The sequence below is a fragment of the Trichomycterus rosablanca genome, chromosome 13 (assembly GCF_030014385.1).
Source record: "Trichomycterus rosablanca isolate fTriRos1 chromosome 13, fTriRos1.hap1, whole genome shotgun sequence".
Lineage (NCBI taxonomy): Eukaryota > Metazoa > Chordata > Actinopteri > Siluriformes > Trichomycteridae > Trichomycterus > Trichomycterus rosablanca.
Genome location: NC_086000.1, coordinates 36,423,587 through 36,442,406, shown reverse-complemented (window position 1 = coordinate 36,442,406; position 18,820 = coordinate 36,423,587). Strand labels below are relative to the sequence as shown.

The 18,820-nt window shown below is 40.8% G+C and overlaps 1 protein-coding gene across 1 annotated transcript; it reads left to right on the top strand.

The window, feature by feature from the left end:
• Positions 1-18,532, top strand: LOC134325244 (glutamate-rich protein 1). The gene is made up of 6 exons (XM_063007376.1): positions 1-272; positions 4,948-5,082; positions 8,380-8,520; positions 14,712-15,041; positions 15,893-16,090; positions 18,121-18,532. The coding sequence occupies exons 1-6, from the start codon at positions 254-256 to the stop codon at positions 18,195-18,197; spliced, it is 900 nt and encodes a 299-aa protein (XP_062863446.1). The 5' UTR covers positions 1-253; the 3' UTR covers positions 18,198-18,532.
• Positions 18,533-18,820: the final 288 nt, after the last annotated feature.

Here is an 18,820-nt window from a genome sequence, read left to right as displayed (position 1 = left end):
CTAGTTATTATTGTATTGTTTTTATTTTTATTACGTTTTGGTACCTGTGCTGTGTGTGTAGCACAAAAGTGTGCTCCGTTTATAACCGTATAATTTTCGTTGGAACTTAAGTGTGGTTAGCTAACTGCTAACGTGCTAGCCGTGTAACTTAGCAACAACAGTGGTTTGCTAGCTGTGGCTACATTAAAATGTCTGGTGGTTTTTAAGTTGATTTAAATAAAGAAGACTGATGTGAGAAGAACTAACCGTTAATATGTCGCTCAGGAAGGAAGGTAAGAGCTTAAATTCATTGCTCAGTCATTTCACATCTAGGGGCTGAACAAGCTAACACACACACACGTGTGAGTCTATTAACAACTAATTACCAATCAACAGCATGTAGCAGCTATAATTAATTAGGGCAGGATGGCAGCATGGGGCACATAGACACCTGCCCTGGGTGGAAGGTTGGGTTCCAAAAAGAGGGGAAGTAAATTTAATCAGTTCACAAGTTTAATATCAAACACAGTCATGGACAATTTTGTATCTCCAATTCACCTCACTTGCACGTCTTTGGACTGTGGGAGAAAACCGGAGCACCCGGAGGAAACCCACACAGACACTTTTATCCAAAGCGACTTACAGTACTGTGACAGTATACTGTCTAAGCAACTGAGGGTTAAGGGCCTTGCTCACGGGTCCAACAGTGGCAGGACTTGAACCAGCGACCTTTCGATTACTAGTCCAGTACCTTAAACACTAGGCTACAACTGCCCCGGTGAGAACGTGCAAACTCCACACAGAAAGGACTGGGGATCAAACCCAGGACCTTCTTGCTGTGAGGCGACAGTGTCAAGTCAAGTCAACTTTATTTATATAGCACTTTTTACAATATACATTGTCTCAAAGCAACTTTACAAAATCCAGGACCAACAGATACAAAAACCCCTGTTGAGCAAGTCGAGGGCGACTGTGGCAAGGAAAAACTCCCTGCAAATTACAGGAAGAAACCTTGAGAGGAACCAGACTCAGCAGGGCCCGTCCTTCTTGGGTGGCCTGGAGGAAACTTTAAATAAATACACGATTTACACAAAGCATACAAACACAGAATTAAATGATCTAAAAGTTATAACTGGCAATAAATAAATGAATAATAATAATAGAGTTATTATTCATTCTAGTCTTCAATAAAGTCTGTAGTGAGTTCTTGTCATTCTTGGTGCAATTACTTCAGACCCGTCACATCTGGCAGGAGCAGCATCGTTGGCACTTCAATCCTTAACCTCGGCGGGTAAACAGGTTTCCATCAGAATGCCCTTGGAGTAAAACAACAAAGAATGTAGTTAATAATGTACAATGCTAGTTGAGTAAAACAGTTTTATAGAGAGTTTTAGACTCCGGCAGCCCTAATTATTACAGCATAACTAAAAGGGAGAGCGAGCAGGTAACGAGGTCATGAAGGCTTTCACAGGACATCAGCGCCCATCTCCCCACCGTCACCAAACCTGAGTGATCGGACAAGAGAGGCAGAACGACAGCAACCCAACATCCCTGATCACCACAAGTTTCTATGACCAAGAACCCCCAAGCTCTGCTCCTTTGTCTATATTACTCAAAAGCTTGAGAAAATAAATATGTTTTCAGTCTAGACTTAAACATTGAGACGTGTCCGAATCCCGAATAGAGGCAGGAAGATTATTCCAGAGTTGTGGAGCTTTGTAAGAAAATGCTCTTCCACCAGCTGTGGTGTTTTTAATTTTAGGAACTATGAGTAACCCTGCATCTTGTGAACGAAGTGGACGCGCTGGGCTGTAGTGATTAATAAGTTCACTCAGATACTGTGGAGCCAGACCATGTAGCGCTTTATAAGTTAGTAAAAGTATTTTGTAATCAAAGCGGAATTTAACTGGCAGCCAGCGAAGAGATGATAGAACAGGACTGATATGATCAAATATGACAGTGCTACCCACCGAGCCACCGGACCGCCCCAAGTAATTTAAGTACTTGGTGGCACGATGGCAAGTTGTAGCCTAGTGGTTATGGTACTGGACTAGTAATCAGAAGGTCGCTGGTTCAAACCCCACCACTGCCAGGTTGCTGCTGTTGGGCCCTTGAGCAAGTCCCTTAACCGTCAATTGCTTATACTGTATACTGTCACAGTACTGTAAGTCGCTTTGGATAAAGGCGTCCGCTAAATGCTAAAAATGTGAAATATAAATGGCAGTGTGTATGGGGGTTTGGGGTGTAAAAACTTGACATGCAACAATAACCATGCAGCTATGTTATTGAACTGGCTCTGTGGATAGCGCTGTCGCCTCACAGCAAGAAGGTCCTGGGTTCGATCCCCAGCCGGGTCCTTTCTGTGTGGAGTTTGCATGTTCTCCCCGTGTCCGTGTGGGTTTCCTCCGGGAGCTCCGGTTTCCTCCCACAGTCCAAAGACGTGCAAGTGAGGTGAACTGGAGATGCAAAATTGCATTTATGGTCAGATAATCCCATTCCTTTTCATTTTTGTCGAACACTTTCAACATAAAACTGCTTCTTTTCAGGAATGTAGATTAAAATAAAACAAAAAGTCAATTGCCACTTTTTCTCTGGACACTTTCCAGTCCTCCTGGTGTGTATTTGTATTCTGGCATTTTTAAGAGAAGTGCCAGGACATTTCCGGTGATTTAAAGCACCGGATGCAGTGGTGTAAAGCACGCCACCACTGGACTCTAGAGCGGTGGAGACGTGTTCTCTGGAGTGACGAGTCTGGGTTTGGCGGTTGCCAGGAGAACGGTACCTGTCTGACTGCATTGTGCCGAGTGTGAAGTGTGGTGGAGGGGGGATTATGGTGTGGGGGTGTTTTTCAGGAGTCGGGCTCGGCCCCTTAGTTCCAGTGAAAGGAACTCTTAATGCTTCAGCATACCAAGAGATTTTGGACAATTTCATGCTCCCAACTCTGTGGGAACAGTTTGGGGATGGCCCCTTCCTGTTCCAACATGACTGCGCACCAGTGCACAGAGCACAAGATCCATAAAGACGTGGATGAGCCAGTTTGGTGTGGAAGAACTTGACTGGCCTGCACAGAGTCCCGACCTCGACCCGATAGAACACCTTTGGGATGAATTAGAGTGGACACTGTGAGCCGGGCCTTCTCGTCCAACATCAGTGTCTCAATAATGGTCAAAAATTCCCATGAACACACTCCTAAACCTTGTGGAAAGCCTTCCAATCAAGCCTTAAACCAGTCTGGCAGTTCTAGGTGAGAAGTTATTATACTGAATATGAGCTATAAAGCTTGTACAGAATAGGGTGATGACAGTTTGGAATTCAGTAGTGAGTCTTGTAACCACAGATAAATGATTTCTATGCACTTGTACGCTTTGTTTGCATCCAATTATGTTTTATGGAGGAGGGCAGTTGTAGCCTAGCGGTTAAGGTACTGGACTAATAATCGAAAGGTCGCTGGTTCAAGGCCCACTACTGCCAGGTTGCCACTGTTGGGCCCTCGAGCAAGGCCCTTAACCCACGATTGCTTAGACCAGTGGTTCTCAAACTGTGGTACGCGTACCACTGGTGGTACGTGAAGCAGCATGAGGTGGTACGCCAGATAATCTCGGAAAAGTAATTACAGTACATGCACCGAAAAAATAAATAATTTAATCATTATAAATAAAAAAATGTGTAAATTACTAATAAAATCTGTTTCAAAGTTCTTATAATTCTGTTTTAATAAAATCAGTTTAATTAAAACGCATGTGTTTTTAAAAATATTCGGGGCTACGCAGACACCGTACTTCATTACGTCTATACTTCACGTTCGCGGTTTCCATCTCGAAATTTCCCGAAACGCTTTTGTCAGAGCCAGATCTGCGTTTGAATCTCACTGATCTCGTTCCTGACATCACAAGGCCGCACACAGAGCTAGAGCTAGTAGTATAATGACAAATCATTGAGAAATAAACTATAAACTTGTTTAATTGTGTTAAATCTGGTTATTTCATTGTGCTTATGTTTTAAAGCAGAAACAAACAGTCGCATCTCTGCACAAAAGAGGATTTTTCTGAAACTTAATGAAATGCAACCGCAGTATGTCTCTTCCCTGTGGTTTTTTTTTCCTTTTGAAATAAATAATAATAAAAAAGGAATACATTTAAGGCAGGGTAGCAACATTTGATATTAATATCGGGGGTGTCTTATAGTTTACCTAGTAGCGCCTCCCGAAGAACGAAGAGCCATTTCTTTGAACGGCTCTTTAAAAGGAACCGAGCCAAAAGATCCGACTCCCTTCAAGAAGCCATAATTCCCACCACTAATATATACACACACACACACACCTAATTAATGTGTGCCATATGTGGTTCTGTGATGAGAAACATAGGTGGTACTTGGAACTTTTGGTTTGATAATGGGTTGTACTTGGTCTAAAAAGTTTGAGAACCACTGGCTTAGACAATATACTGTCACAGTACCGTAAGTCGCTTTAGATAAATAGGATTACTGCAGGAGCTCCAATGTCCACTGTAAAACTCCTGCAACCGATTCAAAAACAACATGCACTTACTGATCCTCTTTACTGTCTGTGCACAAAAATCTTTGACCTATTCCTTTGTCCTAACAGGGTTTCAGCCCATTTGTATTCTTGAATTGTTCTCTGCTTGAACCATGAAAGCACTTCCATTTCCATTTTACTAGAGTAAAAGGGAAATATTTAATATGGAAGCACGTTTGTAGGTCACTGTAGATAAGAGCGTCTGCTAAAAGCTGAAAATGTTCACAGTATCAGAGAGATAAACATTAAGACAGTGATATAAATAGCCAATGTCACACACCCTTGACTTTCTGTTCTGTTTGTATGTGTGTACGACTGTTGTACTGTTATATGTGTACGACTGTTGGGTTGTACTGCATGTGTACGACTGTTGTACTGTTATATGTGTACGACTGTTGGGTTTTACTGCATGTTTAGCATCTTTTTTCTGTCAGTATTTCAGGCGAAAGTCCTGCAGAGACTTTACCCAGCTCCTCCGAATCCAGAAAAAGTTCTCGACTCTGCAGTTCATCATCCTGAAACCTTTAAATCATCTAACACCACTAAACCAAAGACCAGGAACACAACTGGTAAGTCAGATACCTGATATTTAAGGTATATCTTTTTATACCAAGTGTGGAGGGTCACGATGTGCCCCATGTGTTCTTCCACTCACTGTTGCAGTGGCGATGAGGAGAAACGCCATCTGACCCTCCCTCCCTCAGACACAGCCTTTTGTGTCTGCTGAGCACCAGGCCGGGCCGGTAGCACCACTGAGACTAGAACTCTGTTTATCTTTTTCCAGTAAATCAGAAACTGTCCTGCTCTGAAAAGTTCTGATCCAAAGGTTCTGTTCATTTTCATCAGTGGCAAGTAGAGAAAGCATGTGTTGGGACAAATTTAGATTTTATGCACACACAGCAAGCAATGCAAATTTTATTTAATAGATTTTTTTTTTTTAATTTTTAATTTAGTTTTTTGATAGTTTTTTTGCTTATTTAATTTTTATTTTTTGTTTATTAAATTTTTACGTTTTGTTTATTTAATTTTTATTTTTTGTTTATTTATTTTTTATGTTTTGTTTATAAAAAATTTTTTGTTTGTTTATTACATTTTTATTAAATGTTTATTTTTTGTTTATTTAATGTTTATTTTTATGTAATTTTTATTTTTATGTAATTTTTATTTTTTGTTTATTTAATTTTAATTTTTTGTTTTTAATTGTTATTTAATTTTTATTTTTTGTTTATTTAATTTTTATTTTTTGTTTTTAATTTTTATTTAATTTTATTTGTTGTTTATTTAATTTTATTTGTTGTTTATTTAATTTTTATTTAAGTTTTATTGTTTATAAAATTTTTATTTTTTGTTTATCTAATTTTTATTACATTTTTATTTTTTATTAATTACATTATTCTGGTCTGGGTCATGTCAGGTTAATTTTCACTGCTGAAATTTGAACCCTGGACCCTGGGCTAGTCTGTTGCGTCAGGTTGAGGTATATTGTACTATAAGGCGGCACAGTGGCTCGGTGGGTAGCACTGTCGCCTCACAGCAAGAAGGTCCTGGGTTCGACTCCCAGGTGGAGCGGTTCAGGTCCTTTCTGTGTGGAGTTTGCATGTTCTCCCTGTGTCTGTGTGGGTTTCCTACCTCAGTCCAAAGACGTGCAAGTGAGGTGAACTGGAGATACAAACTTGTGTAACACATGATCATAAAAAAATAAAGTAATAAAATAAATACATTTACAGACTGGCTGAGATTTTTTTTTGCCTCTTGTCGTCTGAACTGTGGATCGTTCATCGCCCTGTGTTCACAGCAGAAGCGTCGTCATGGTCTGTGGTTTTACTGACGCCGAGCAAAAAAAAGCAAACGGCATGGCTGTACAGTACGACAGTGTAGTAGGGTAGGGTAGGTTAAGGTAGGGTAGGGTAGGGTAGGTTAAGGTAGGGTAGGTTAGGTTAGGTTAAGGTAGGGTGGGATCGGATCTAACATTCTAACAGCCTAACAGCAGCAGGAAGGAAGGACCTGTGATGCCGCTCCTTCACACAATTGGGGTGAAGCAGCCTGTCGCTGAAGGAGCTGCCCAGTGCTGCCAGAGTCTCATGCATGGGGAATGCCAGCTCGGCTAACGTCCTCCTGTCTCCCACCACCTGCACTGGGTCTAAGGGGCTCCCCAGGACAGAGCCGGCCCTCTTAATAAGTTTGTTCACTCTCTTCCTGTCTGCCGTAGAGATGCTGCTGCCTCAGCATACCACTCCATATAAGATGGCTGATGCCACCACTGTAATCTCAGGAGTGCCCCCAGCACAACGAATGATCGCAGTCTCCTGAGTAGGTAGAGTCTGCTGTGACCTTTATTATTATAAAGTGCAGAAGTGTTAACTGACCAGTCCAGTTTGTCGTCAAGGTGAACACCCAGGTACTTATAAGAGTCCACTCTGCCAATGTCCATTCCCTGGATGTTCACTGATGGCAGGTGGGTGTCTGCAGTCCTTTGGTCTTCCCCGCGTTTATCTGGAGGTGGTTCTGCAGACACCAAGTCCTGGATCAGTTCTCTGTACTCGCTGTCCTTGTCATTAGTTATGAGGGCCACCGTAAAAAATATTTGTAACCAAGTTTCGATTTAGAGAACAAAGTCGAAATGATTATGAGAATCTTCTTCTTCTTTCGGCTTTTCCCTTTTCAGGGGTCGCCACAGCGAGTCATCCTCCTCCATCTCACTCTGTCCACTGCGTCCTCTTTCCTCACCCCAACTACTTCCATGTCCTCTCTAACTGCATCCATATACCCCCTCTTTGGCCTTCCTCTTTGTCTTTTTCCTGGCAGCTGCATATCTAACATCCTTCTACCAATATACCCGCTGTCCCTCCTCTGGACATGTCCAAACCATCTCAGTCTGGCCTCTCTAACTTTATCTCCTAGTTGTTTAACCTGTGCTGAACCTCTGATTATCTCATTCCTAACCTTATCCATCCTTGTCACTCCCAAGGAGAACCTCAACATCTTCATTTCTGCCACTTCCAGTTCTTTCTCCTGTCTTTTTGTCAATGCCACTGTCTCCAAACCATACAACATAGCTGGTCTCACCACTGTCTTGTAAACTCTTCCCTTGACCCCTGCTGTCACCCTTTTGTCACAAATCACTCCTGAAAATAAAGTTAAATATTATGGATAAAGAGTGTGCAGCTGTTGTAGGCTTGTCAATTCAGAGAAGCGCGGCCTGTGGTTATCCAGTAACCCGTGATTACTTCTGGGTCAGTGTTTGTATTGTACGCTTCCATCCACATGACATGACGAGTAAACATGTTAATGCAACCATTTATAGCGATGCCACACGGCTTTAGTTTATCGTACGAGTCCATATACCAGACGCCGTGCGCACCGGTGGCGCACGTTCTTAGATAAGCATTATTTATTAATTATTGCAAAGCCGTTTCAGCGTCCTTACGCTAATTACACGCTGGTGCTGATGTGCATGAGATCGAGGATTTCTTTATTTGTGAAACCGATACGAGAGTAAAACTTTACCAATAACTTTTGGCTGGTATGTACAGAACGTATAGAAAAAACAATCTGACCACAAATCAGACTTCAATGGGATTGTTCTTCCAGGTAATAAATGTCCTATTTCAAGCTTCAGCATCCCTACTAAATACTTTCACAAGGCACAAGTGTTCTTTCAACCCTCAGATGCTTCTCTAAGGTCTTGTCTTGGATTCTGCCTCCACTGTAAGTCACTCTCAATAAAAGCATCTACCAGATGAACAGATGTAAATGAATGGCAATCAATATCTGATGCAGCGAGTGCAAACATTCTTCATTGTCTGTGAAACTGCATACACTGTATTCTCTCTCTCTCTCTCTCTCTCTCTCTCTCTCTCTCTCAGCTAACATCGGAGCGCCCACTTCATCCGGCAGGAAGGTGTACACCGCCCTCCCTCCTCCTCAAGACTACGTTCCTGCCCACGGAGATGGATCAGCAACCCCATCCCGTCCGGAACCCGTCGATAATGCAAACGAGGCGACCAGTAAGAGATCATTTACATTGTGTTCGTCAGTCCATCCACCTACACACTCGCACACACACACACACACACACACTTCAGAAACGTGCGTCCATCAGTTTTCTCCAAGTACAGAAGAAACAGACCTGATCACTCTCTCAACAGGGGTGCATCGCTCAGAACTGGTTTTGAGCTGTAGAAGCTATTCAAAAGGAGCCCAGGCTGTTATGGCAGCAAGAGGGCAGGACAAATCCATATTACTGCATATGGTTTTGAAATCAAATGTCCCATCAGCTCCTCAATAGATGTCCAGATACTTTTGCTAAAGAGCTATCCAAGCTATTCAAGAGGAGCATAGACTGTTAGAGCAGCAAGAGGGCAGGGCAAATCCATATTATTGACTATAGTTTTGAAATATGACATTCTATAAGCTCATACACAAATGTCCAGATACAGTGTACATCTAAACTGGTGCGAGCTATCCAAGCTATTCAAGAGGAGCCCAGGCTGTTATAGCAGCAAGGAGGCAGAGCAAATTCACATTATTTCCTAATGTTTTTAAATTGGATGTTCAATAAGCTTATTAACAAATGTCCAGATACTTTTGGCTATACAGTGTACATCTAAATTGGTGGAGAGCCCAAGCTATTCCAGAGGAGCCCAGGCTGTTACAGAAGCAAGGCATGGCGGAGGGGGGGGATCCATATTATTGCCTATGATTTTGAAATGGGATGTCCCATAAGCTTATGAACAGATGTCCAGATAGTTCTGCTGAAGAGCTATCCAAGCTATTACAGAGGAGCCCATGCTGTTATAGCAGCAAGGAGGCAGAGCAAATCCATATCACTGACTATGGTTTTGAAATGGGATGTCCAATAAGCTCATGAATAGATGTCCAGATTCTTTTGGCCATACAGTGTACATCTAAGCTGGTGGAGAGTTGTCCAAGCTATTCAAGAGGAGCCCAGGCTGTTATAGCAGCAAGGCATGGCAGGGGGATCCATATTATTGCCTATGGTTTTGAAATAGGCTGTCCGATAAGCTCATGAACAAATGTCCAGATACTTTTGGCCATACAGTGTACATCTAGGTTGGTGGAGAGCTGTCCAAGCGATTCAAGAGGAGCCCAGACTGTTATAGCAGCAGAGAAGCAGAGCAAATCCATATTATTGACTATGGTTTTTAAATCGGATGTTCAATAAGCTCATGAATAGATGTCTACATACTTTTGGCCATACAGTGTACATCTAAGTTGGTGGAGATCTGTCCAAGCTATTCAAGAGGAGCCCAGGCTGTTATAGAAGCAAGGCATGGCAGAGGGGGGATCCATATTACTGCCTATGGTTTTGAAATGGGATGTCCCATAAGCTAATGAATAGATCTCCAGTTAATTTTGGCCATACAGTGTACATCTAAGTTGGTGGAGATCTGTCCAAGCTATTCAAGAGGAGCCCAGGCTGTTATAGCAGCAAGAGGGGCAGAGCAAATCCATATTATTGACTATGGTCTTGAAATCGGATGTTCAATAAGCTCATGAATAGACGTCTACATACTTTTGGCCATACGGTGGACATCTAAGTTGGTTGAGAGCTGTCCAAGCTATTCAAGAGGAGCCCAGGCTGTTATAGCAGCAAGAAGCGAGGGGGGGAGATCTATTCTATTGCATATTGTTTTGAAATAGGATGTTCGATGAGCTCCTGAATAGATGTCCAGGTTGTTTTTGCCTATCCAAGCTATTAAAGAGGAGCCCAGACTGTTGTAGCAGCAAGGAGGCTGGGATGTCCCATAAGCTTATGAATAGATGTCCAGATACTTTTGGCCATACAGTGTACATCTAAGCATAAAGACAGTAAAAGGAAAAACACTGTGTTGAATAAAGTCACCGGCCGCTTCGTGCTAACGCTTCAACCAGACACCAGGAGGCGCCGTTTCAGCATAGTTGAGTACAGTAGAACCCATCCGACCTTCCCTCCATCAGACACAGTCAGCCTGCTAGCACCACTAATCATTGTAATACACGTGACTCCTATGTGATCTGATTAGTTCTTTATCCTGACGAAGCTGTAGAGCGTTTTAAACCCCCGACTGACGGGCGGAGACGTGAGGCTATTTAATAATTCAGCTCGTGTGAAATGCCACACAGGATCAAATTAAGAAATCGTCTCGTTCGGCGGAGCGGCGGATTAACCTGAACGCCTGTAAACAAACACTCTCGACGAGAGACGCTCACCTGGATACCATCAGAAAAGTTCGGTATATATTTACGTTATACTTCAAATCCCAAAGTTAAAAAACAAGAAAACGGGGCGTTATTCGTTTCTCGTTTTAAAATAAAAAATCAAATAACAAACAAGCAGAAAATGAAAAACGGATCGTATTTTAATTTTCCGAAATCAACATTTTCTATCAGTTCAACCGTGAATAAACACACAAGCGTGTGCACATGCTAACATGCGTGTATATTTCACATATAGAGAGTGTAAATCAAGCACAAGTGTTGAAACAGTAATAATAACGTAACGACGCGTCTCCTGTTCTTCTGACTTTTGTGTTTGTATATTTGACCATGGCTGGATTACTGACCGGGCCAGTGGGGCCAGCGCCCAGGGGCCCTCGAGATTAGGGGGCCCTGAGGGGGGGCCCCCGGGGGCCCTAGCCATGCTTTTGGGGCCCCTAGACTTCTACAGAAGCCGATCACCATGGGTCCTTGAAATTGCCAGGCAAGCTACCGTACGCGCCGACTCTACAAGGGGAGGGGGGGGGGGGGGTGCCGATTGAGCGTTGTGGACTGGGGCAACTCAATATTTTGAACACTTTTAAAGGGTGCCGTGACTGAGCAAAGGTTGAGAAACACTGGTTTATATATACAGTAGATATTTGCTCTATCTGCAGAAAACAAACATTATGGGGAAGTGATTTCTGTACTGGACGTTGTTCACCGCCGTGATCAAGTTAGTTTATACTGGATGATCGTCTGATGTCCGAGACTCATTTATTTATTTATTTATCTTGTATTATAGTATTTCTTGTTCTCGGGCCAATAAACATCCAAAAATTAATACAATTCCACGAACGAACTGCAGTAAACGAGGAGCAACAACAATTAAATATATTTCAAAAAGTTATTTAGTAAATTTCTAGTTAAAGCTGTTTTTTAAAAGTGCATGAAGCAGAACGCTGATGAAACTGCATTAAATGTTGTAATAGTGACACAGTGACGTGTACGATTAGTTCTGCCTGTATTACAGAATTAAGTTCTATACAGTAAAGAAATATGAATGTAAATATTGTGACGACGGTGAGACGTTAGTAAACAGAATTCTTAGAAAAGCCGTTTTATTTAGGAAAAATAGTTCCTGTGTGAATTACAAGGGCAGGAAAAAGTACCGCAGACACAAAAGTCAGGACAGGGGACGCGGCGTAACGTTATTATTACTGTTCGCTCCGTCTTCTCAACACTTGTGCCTGATTTACACTCTCTATATTAAGTAAATAATATTCATGTGTGCACACGCTTGTGTGTTTATTTCCGGTTTAACTGATAAAAAACTGATTTCTGCTTATTCTGCTTGCTTATTTGATTTTAAACGAAAAAACGAGTAACGCCCCGTTTTCTTGTTTTTCAACTTTGGGATTTGAAGTGAAAACGAATGACCAAAGGAACACGGACCCTATACAATATACATGTTCTTGAAAGTGTGCAGACACACCATGGTAGGCTTGCTGGACGTCCCATTCCAGAACCAAACCTCGGTACTCCTCTAGGAAGGCATTCTGCAGGATTTTGAGTGTGTCTGTTGGAATTTGTGCCCACTTAGGGGTTTATCGTTTACAGCACCCAGAGACACCGGACTGGAGCACTCGTGTGTGTGTGCGTGTGTGTGTGTGTCTGTCATGGACAGTGGTGGCTTAGTGTGTAGAGCTTTGTGCCATCAATTGGAAGGTATTGGAAGGTTGTGGGTTTGAATCCCGGCTCTGCCATGCAGCCAGTGTTGGCCCCTTAAGCAAGGCCCTCAACCCTCTTAGCTCCAAGGCTATATATATGACAAATTAAGGTGTTCCATCCACCCTAGATTATTATTATTATTTTTGTTATTATTATTATCATGGTTATTATTATTGTTGTTGTTTTGTTGTTGTTGTTGTTATTATTGTTATTATTATTATTATTATTATTATTATTATTATTAGTGCTAGTATTATTATTATGTCCTTGATAATAATATTATTATTATTATTATTATCATCATTCATATTATTATTATTATCATTATTAATATTAATATTATTATTGTCATTATTAATATTATCATTATTATTATTATCATTATTAATATTATTATTATTTGATGCCCTTGATTATTATTATTAATATTGTTATTATTATTATTATTATTATAATAATTATTATCATCATTAATATTATTATTATTATTATCATTATTAATATTATTATTATCATTATCATTATTAATAGTATTATTATTATTATTATTATTATCATTGTTAATATTAATATTATTATTATTATTATTAATATTATTATCATTATTAATATTATTATTATTATTATCATCATTAATATTATTATTATTATCATTAGTAATATTAATATTATTATTATCAATATTAATATTATCATTATTATTATTATCATTATTAATATTATTATTATTTTATGCCCTTGATTATTATTATTAATATTAATGTTATTATTATTATTATTATTATCATTATTAATATTATTATTATTATTATCATCATTAATATTATTATTATTATCATTAGTAATATTAATATTATTATTATCATTATTAATATTATCATTATTATTATTATCATTATTAATATTATTATTATTTTATGCCCTTGATTATTATTATTAATATTGTTGTTATTATTATTATTATTATTATCATTATTAATATTATTATTATTATTATCATTATTAACATTATCATTATTAATATTATTATCATTATTAATATTAATATTAATATTATTATCATTATTATTATTATTATCATTACTAATATTATTATTATTATCATTATTATTATTATTATTATCGTTATTAATATTATTATTATTATTATTGTTTTATGCCCTTGATGATGATGATGATGATTATTATTATTATTATTATTATTATTATCATTATTAATATTAATATTATTATCATTATTATTATTATTATTATTATTATTATTATCATTATTATTATTATTAATATTAATATTATTATCATTATTAATATTAATATTATTATTATTATTATTATCATTATTATTATTATTATTATTAATATTAATATTATTATCATTATTAATATTATTATTATTATTATTATTATTATTATAAACTGGGCAATCTGCAGGTAGAACAGCTGGTAAATTAGTTACTGAAAAGTTTGTGTTGCCTTGTATTATTAGTGCCCTGTACAGGATGTGTGGTGGCCTTCTTGCACTGCAACCCTGACCAGGCTGATATGATTAGAATAAATAAATGAGTAATTGAGTACGTTTTGACCATTACAAAAGAAACCTGGGTTTGATCCTCGTCTTTGGGTTCTGTGTCCTTGAAGGGTTTGGCATGGTGCCCATATGGGTATTCTCTGGGTACCACTTCCTGTTCCCTCCTCCCCCTTCCAAACATGCTAAAGGTGGATTTGCTCCTCTAAATTGCACCTACGTGTGACTGAGTGTGTACATCTGTCTTGCACTGCGATCAGTTAGTTCCCGGTCGATGTTATAGTCCTAACTTTCACCCTGTGTTACCGGGTGGTACTGGATCCACCACGGCCCTGATCAGGATTAAGTGATTAGTGGAAATGAATGAATGAACAGGTTGTGAATACAGGGCACACACTGCAGTCTGATTATGATTGTGATTAAATGTGTGAGTGCTTTAGCCCGGTAATGAGTAATGGATTGGCACACTGTCCAGGGCGTGGCACTGACCTGCACCTAGTGTTTCCAGGTGGTGCCTGACCCACCACGACCCTGACCAGAATAATAAGCTTAGTTAGAAAAATCTATAATAATTAAATAATTGAAAGGATAGAGATAGCTCACTGGTTAAGGTAGTGGACTAGTAATCGGAAGGTTGCTGGTTTCAGCCCCTCCACTGCCAAGTGGTCGTCGTTGGGCCCTTAAGCAAGGCCCTCAACCCTCAGTTGCTTGCATTATATCTGTCACTTTGGATGTGTCATTCAGGTTCAGATGACCACAGCGGCCCCGAAGACGAGGGCCACGTGAGGAAGAGGAGGAAGAGAAGGAGGAAGCAAAAAGCCGCTGGACTCTCAGAGACACCCGGAGGGGACGCAGAGGGGCCCGAGCACCTCAGCCGGAACAAGAAGAGGAAGCTGAAGAAGAAGCGGCACAGAGAGAAGCTCCGGACCCTCGTGCCCCGCCCGGCCGCCCTGGAGTTCACCTATAAACACACGGAGGAGGAGGAGGAGGAGGGAGGCGATGAAGAACAATTGCAGAAGGTGGAAGATGTTCTGGAGTTCCTTCAGTCCACGTACGACCTCTACGCTTCAGATCGTAAGTCTGGATTATTTCCAGTGGGTGCAGCACAGAAACATCGACCCCAGGGAGCTGGGTTCCATCCTGACCTCTGACAACCGTCCGTTTCGGTTCCCTTCCACCTCCCAGAAACGTGCATGTTGATTGGCTGCTCTTAATTGCAATTAGGTCTGAGCGAGACAGCAATGACGCACCCACCACGACCCTGACCAGTCCGAATTTTGCAGCGAATAGGATTTATTCCCTCATACATACATACATTTAAAGAATAATGGATTCAGGCCATTATTAATAAAGCTGTAGCCTAGCGGTTAAGGTACTGGACTAGTAATCAGAAGGTTGCTGGTTCAAGTCCCACCACTGCTAGGTTGCTGCTGTTGGGCCCTTGACTCACAATTGCTCAAGCTATAAAATATAACTGTAATGTAAGTCGCTTTGGATAAAGGCGTCTGCTAAATGCCAAAAATGTACCCTGGTCAGGGTTGTAGTGGGTCCGGTGACACCCAGATACACTTGGAAACAAAGCTTGAACTCTTTTATTGTTTTTTTATAATTATGGGATGTTTTCAGGTAGAACAACAGCCGCTCTTTTGGTAAGGCTTCTAACAAGACAAGTATGTCTGTGTGTGGGAATTTGTGCCCATCTGTGCCCGTCCTTCATGTCTTTATTGAGCTCGCTCATGTTGGAACAGGAAAGGGCCTTCCCTAAACTGTTGCTGCAAAGTTGGAAGGTTATTTTTTCTTTTCTATGGCTGAAATTACTACATGAATTCAATAATCAGTAGGGGTGTCCCAATACTTTTGACCATATAGCCTGTATTACAAACCCTTTAATTCTAACCAGTGTAATTGGTTCCTTTTCCTCCCAGGCTCCCGGGCGCCCGGCGTCCCCTCTGTTCTCTCTGTCAGCGCCGCAAAGTCGCTCTTCGCTAATCTGTCGGCGGGTACGTCACCCCCCGCCGTTCTCTCCGACCTGTGCCGGTTCAGAGCTCTGCTGGTTCAGGCGGACACGGTCCGGTTACACAAGGAGCTGCAGGAGTTCAGGTCCGGTTCCACGCTGCCCGCCGGTGAGTCAAAATAACACAAAATATATTGTATTAAAATCACAGAGACCCACTTCTTGACCCAGGCAACACGAGCAATGCATCTTACTCTCTCTATACAAGATGTATCATAAAGCCTCCACAAGGGGGCGTTCACGTACAAGTTTATTTAATTATGTTTCTCCGTGACCCTTTTTTTTTTTTTTTTGACCCTGACGTAGAGACTCGCTCATGAGTCCATCATTGGTTGAGATCAAGTCTAGATAGTAAAAGTGGTTTATGCTGGGTGGTATGATGGTACATTCGGTTTACCGACTTTGATTCCTCATACCGTATGGATTTTTCATATACCGCCATACCGTAACATAGTTTACCGCTTCAAAAAGCAGCAGATCGTATAATATTGTTCGCCTTTAAAAACGCTATGGAGCGCCGTGCAGATCACGAGTTATCCAGGTAGCGTTAGCATGACAGTGTTAGATGAGAGCGGCTTCCTCAATACGGTGAAAAAATAAACAAAAACAGATGGAGGATGAAGAGAGGAAGACCAAAGAAATTAGAACAGACTGAAACACTTTATTCTGTACCGTGTGTCGAGCCGCGGCTGTTACAAACATCGACATTACGAACGCAGTAACGATCCACACATGCAAGGACACGATTCCTCTATAATCAGTCGAGAAAGAAGCTTTCAGAGCGATAATTAAAACACCGGATTCCAGGTCTGTTTTACGGGGTGAAAATACTTCAGGTCAGTCGTTAATCCCACGTTATAAGTGACCTGGAAGCGGAGAGATTTAAAGTCGTCCACTTTTCTACGACAGACCTGTGGTCAAGATGTACAGTGGAGTGTAAACGTGGTTTTATTTGGTAAAGGAAGCGCATTTAGCAAACACTTTTATCCAAAGCGACTTATAGTATACAGTCTAAGCAATTTAGGGTTAAGGGACTTGCTCAAGGGCCCCACTGTGGCAACCTGGCAGTGGTGGGGTTTGAACCAGAGATGTTCACAAGTCACAAAATACGAGTCGGAGTCGAGTTACGAGTCAATATAATCTACACAAAACATATATTATAAATGTAGCGTAGAAATAAAGAAATAATCTGTAAGTTCAGATAAAAACAACAACAGATTAGCGAGTGTATTTAGTTTTACTTTGTGCTTTTACTTTCCTAGGTACCGGTAGTTAAAAGCTTCAACTGATACGTTTCGTTTTCACTGCAAATCACGGCACAAAATGCCAAACACAGCAAAAACGATCATAACCGCTGCTTACCTGAGCTTCTGTTCTTCCAGATGCTATTACATTTATAAGCGTGTGTCCCATTAGGAACAGAATCCGTTATTTTGTAAATGTGCTTATAATTAAAAACCTCCAAACTTTTCCCGGTCGTGAAGTAAAACAGGAAGTGGTTAGAAAGCCGATCGAGCGTTTCATTACCGCGTCATCTGTGTGACGCAAACTGAATAAATGCAAATAACAGCATTTCTTACTAACAATTACAATCAGAAGCTCTGATTGGTTCAGAAAGCGGTTCTTTCAATCATTAGCACCAATTCTGTAGGAGCGTTCCATTCACATTATCTGTTACTGTGAAGTGCACTACGTAGGGTATTCCAGCGACGCTTCATCACTTCGCCGGAAGCTGGAACATTTACACATCGAGTGTGTTGCAGGTTAAGACGGCCGGTGTGTTATTGTTATTATTATTATGACACGATCAGAATGATGTCGGATCATATATATACTGTATATAATTGTCACACGTAACTAATGTTGCTGACTTTTGTTGTCTACGAGTCATTTTTTGCGAGTCATGAGTCGAGTCAGAGTCATTTGAAACGAGTCCGAGTCGAGTCTGAAGTCGCTGTGTGAGAGTCCCCATCTCTGGTTTATACCAGCAACCTTCTGCTTATTAGTTCAGTACCCCAACTGCTAGGTTACAACTCCCACACAGAGATGGATTCAATATTTGGTGTATATGTTAATTGGGTAAAGTGTAAATAACTCTCTCTCTCTCTCTGTCTCTCTCTCTCTCTCTCTCTCTCTCAGATGAGACTGACCTCATCTGCACTCTCTTCAACTACTGGATAACTGAAGTTCTGCCCCTGCAGACGGAGAAGACGTGACATTCGCACACATCTACTGGTCTGCAGCTCCGTCCCAAGATTTTTTTGAACACATCTGGGGTCTCAGCTCTGCTACCGGCCGCCTGGGCGCCCGCTAGCAGGCACGATTAGCAGTGCAGAAACGTGCAGCAGACAAAGTCGGCCACTAAAGTCTGCTGGGTGGGAAAAGACGGGACTAAAAACGCTGTGTAAGGACCCTGGTTAGTAGCCCGAGGCGCCTGTACAGAAGTGGAGGAACTCCAAGGTCTCCAGCAGCAGAAGACTAATGGGCTACAATATAAACCAGGAGAAAAAGGGAGAAAATACAGAAATAAAAAAGCAAAAAAATTAATAAAGTCTCGCCTTTAATCACTCTGGGTTAAATATGGATTTTTACTTAAAAATAAAGATTAAAATTGAAAATGAGCGCCATCATTACGACAAGCCGCCTCAAAATCAGTCACGAAACGGTAAACATCGTTATCTATCGAGACCCCCGAGCCGCTCGTCTTCACCGGCGACGCCTCATAACGAGTAGCTTTTGGCTTAGCCTCTTAACGACTAATTATCTCCGTGGCAAATGTCAACAGCGCGGCGGTACTCGCCGTCCTCGCTGTTTGGACGGTGACATTTAGATTTCGGAA

Excerpts from the sequence above, each read along its gene's own strand:
- LOC134325244 (XM_063007376.1), top strand. Across the intron at positions 5,083-8,379 it reads AAAGACCAGGAACACAACTG|CTAACATCGGAGCGCCCACT; the intron begins GTAAGTCAGATA and ends TCTCTCTCTCAG. Across the intron at positions 8,521-14,711 it reads TAATGCAAACGAGGCGACCA|GTTCAGATGACCACAGCGGC; the intron begins GTAAGAGATCAT and ends TGTGTCATTCAG.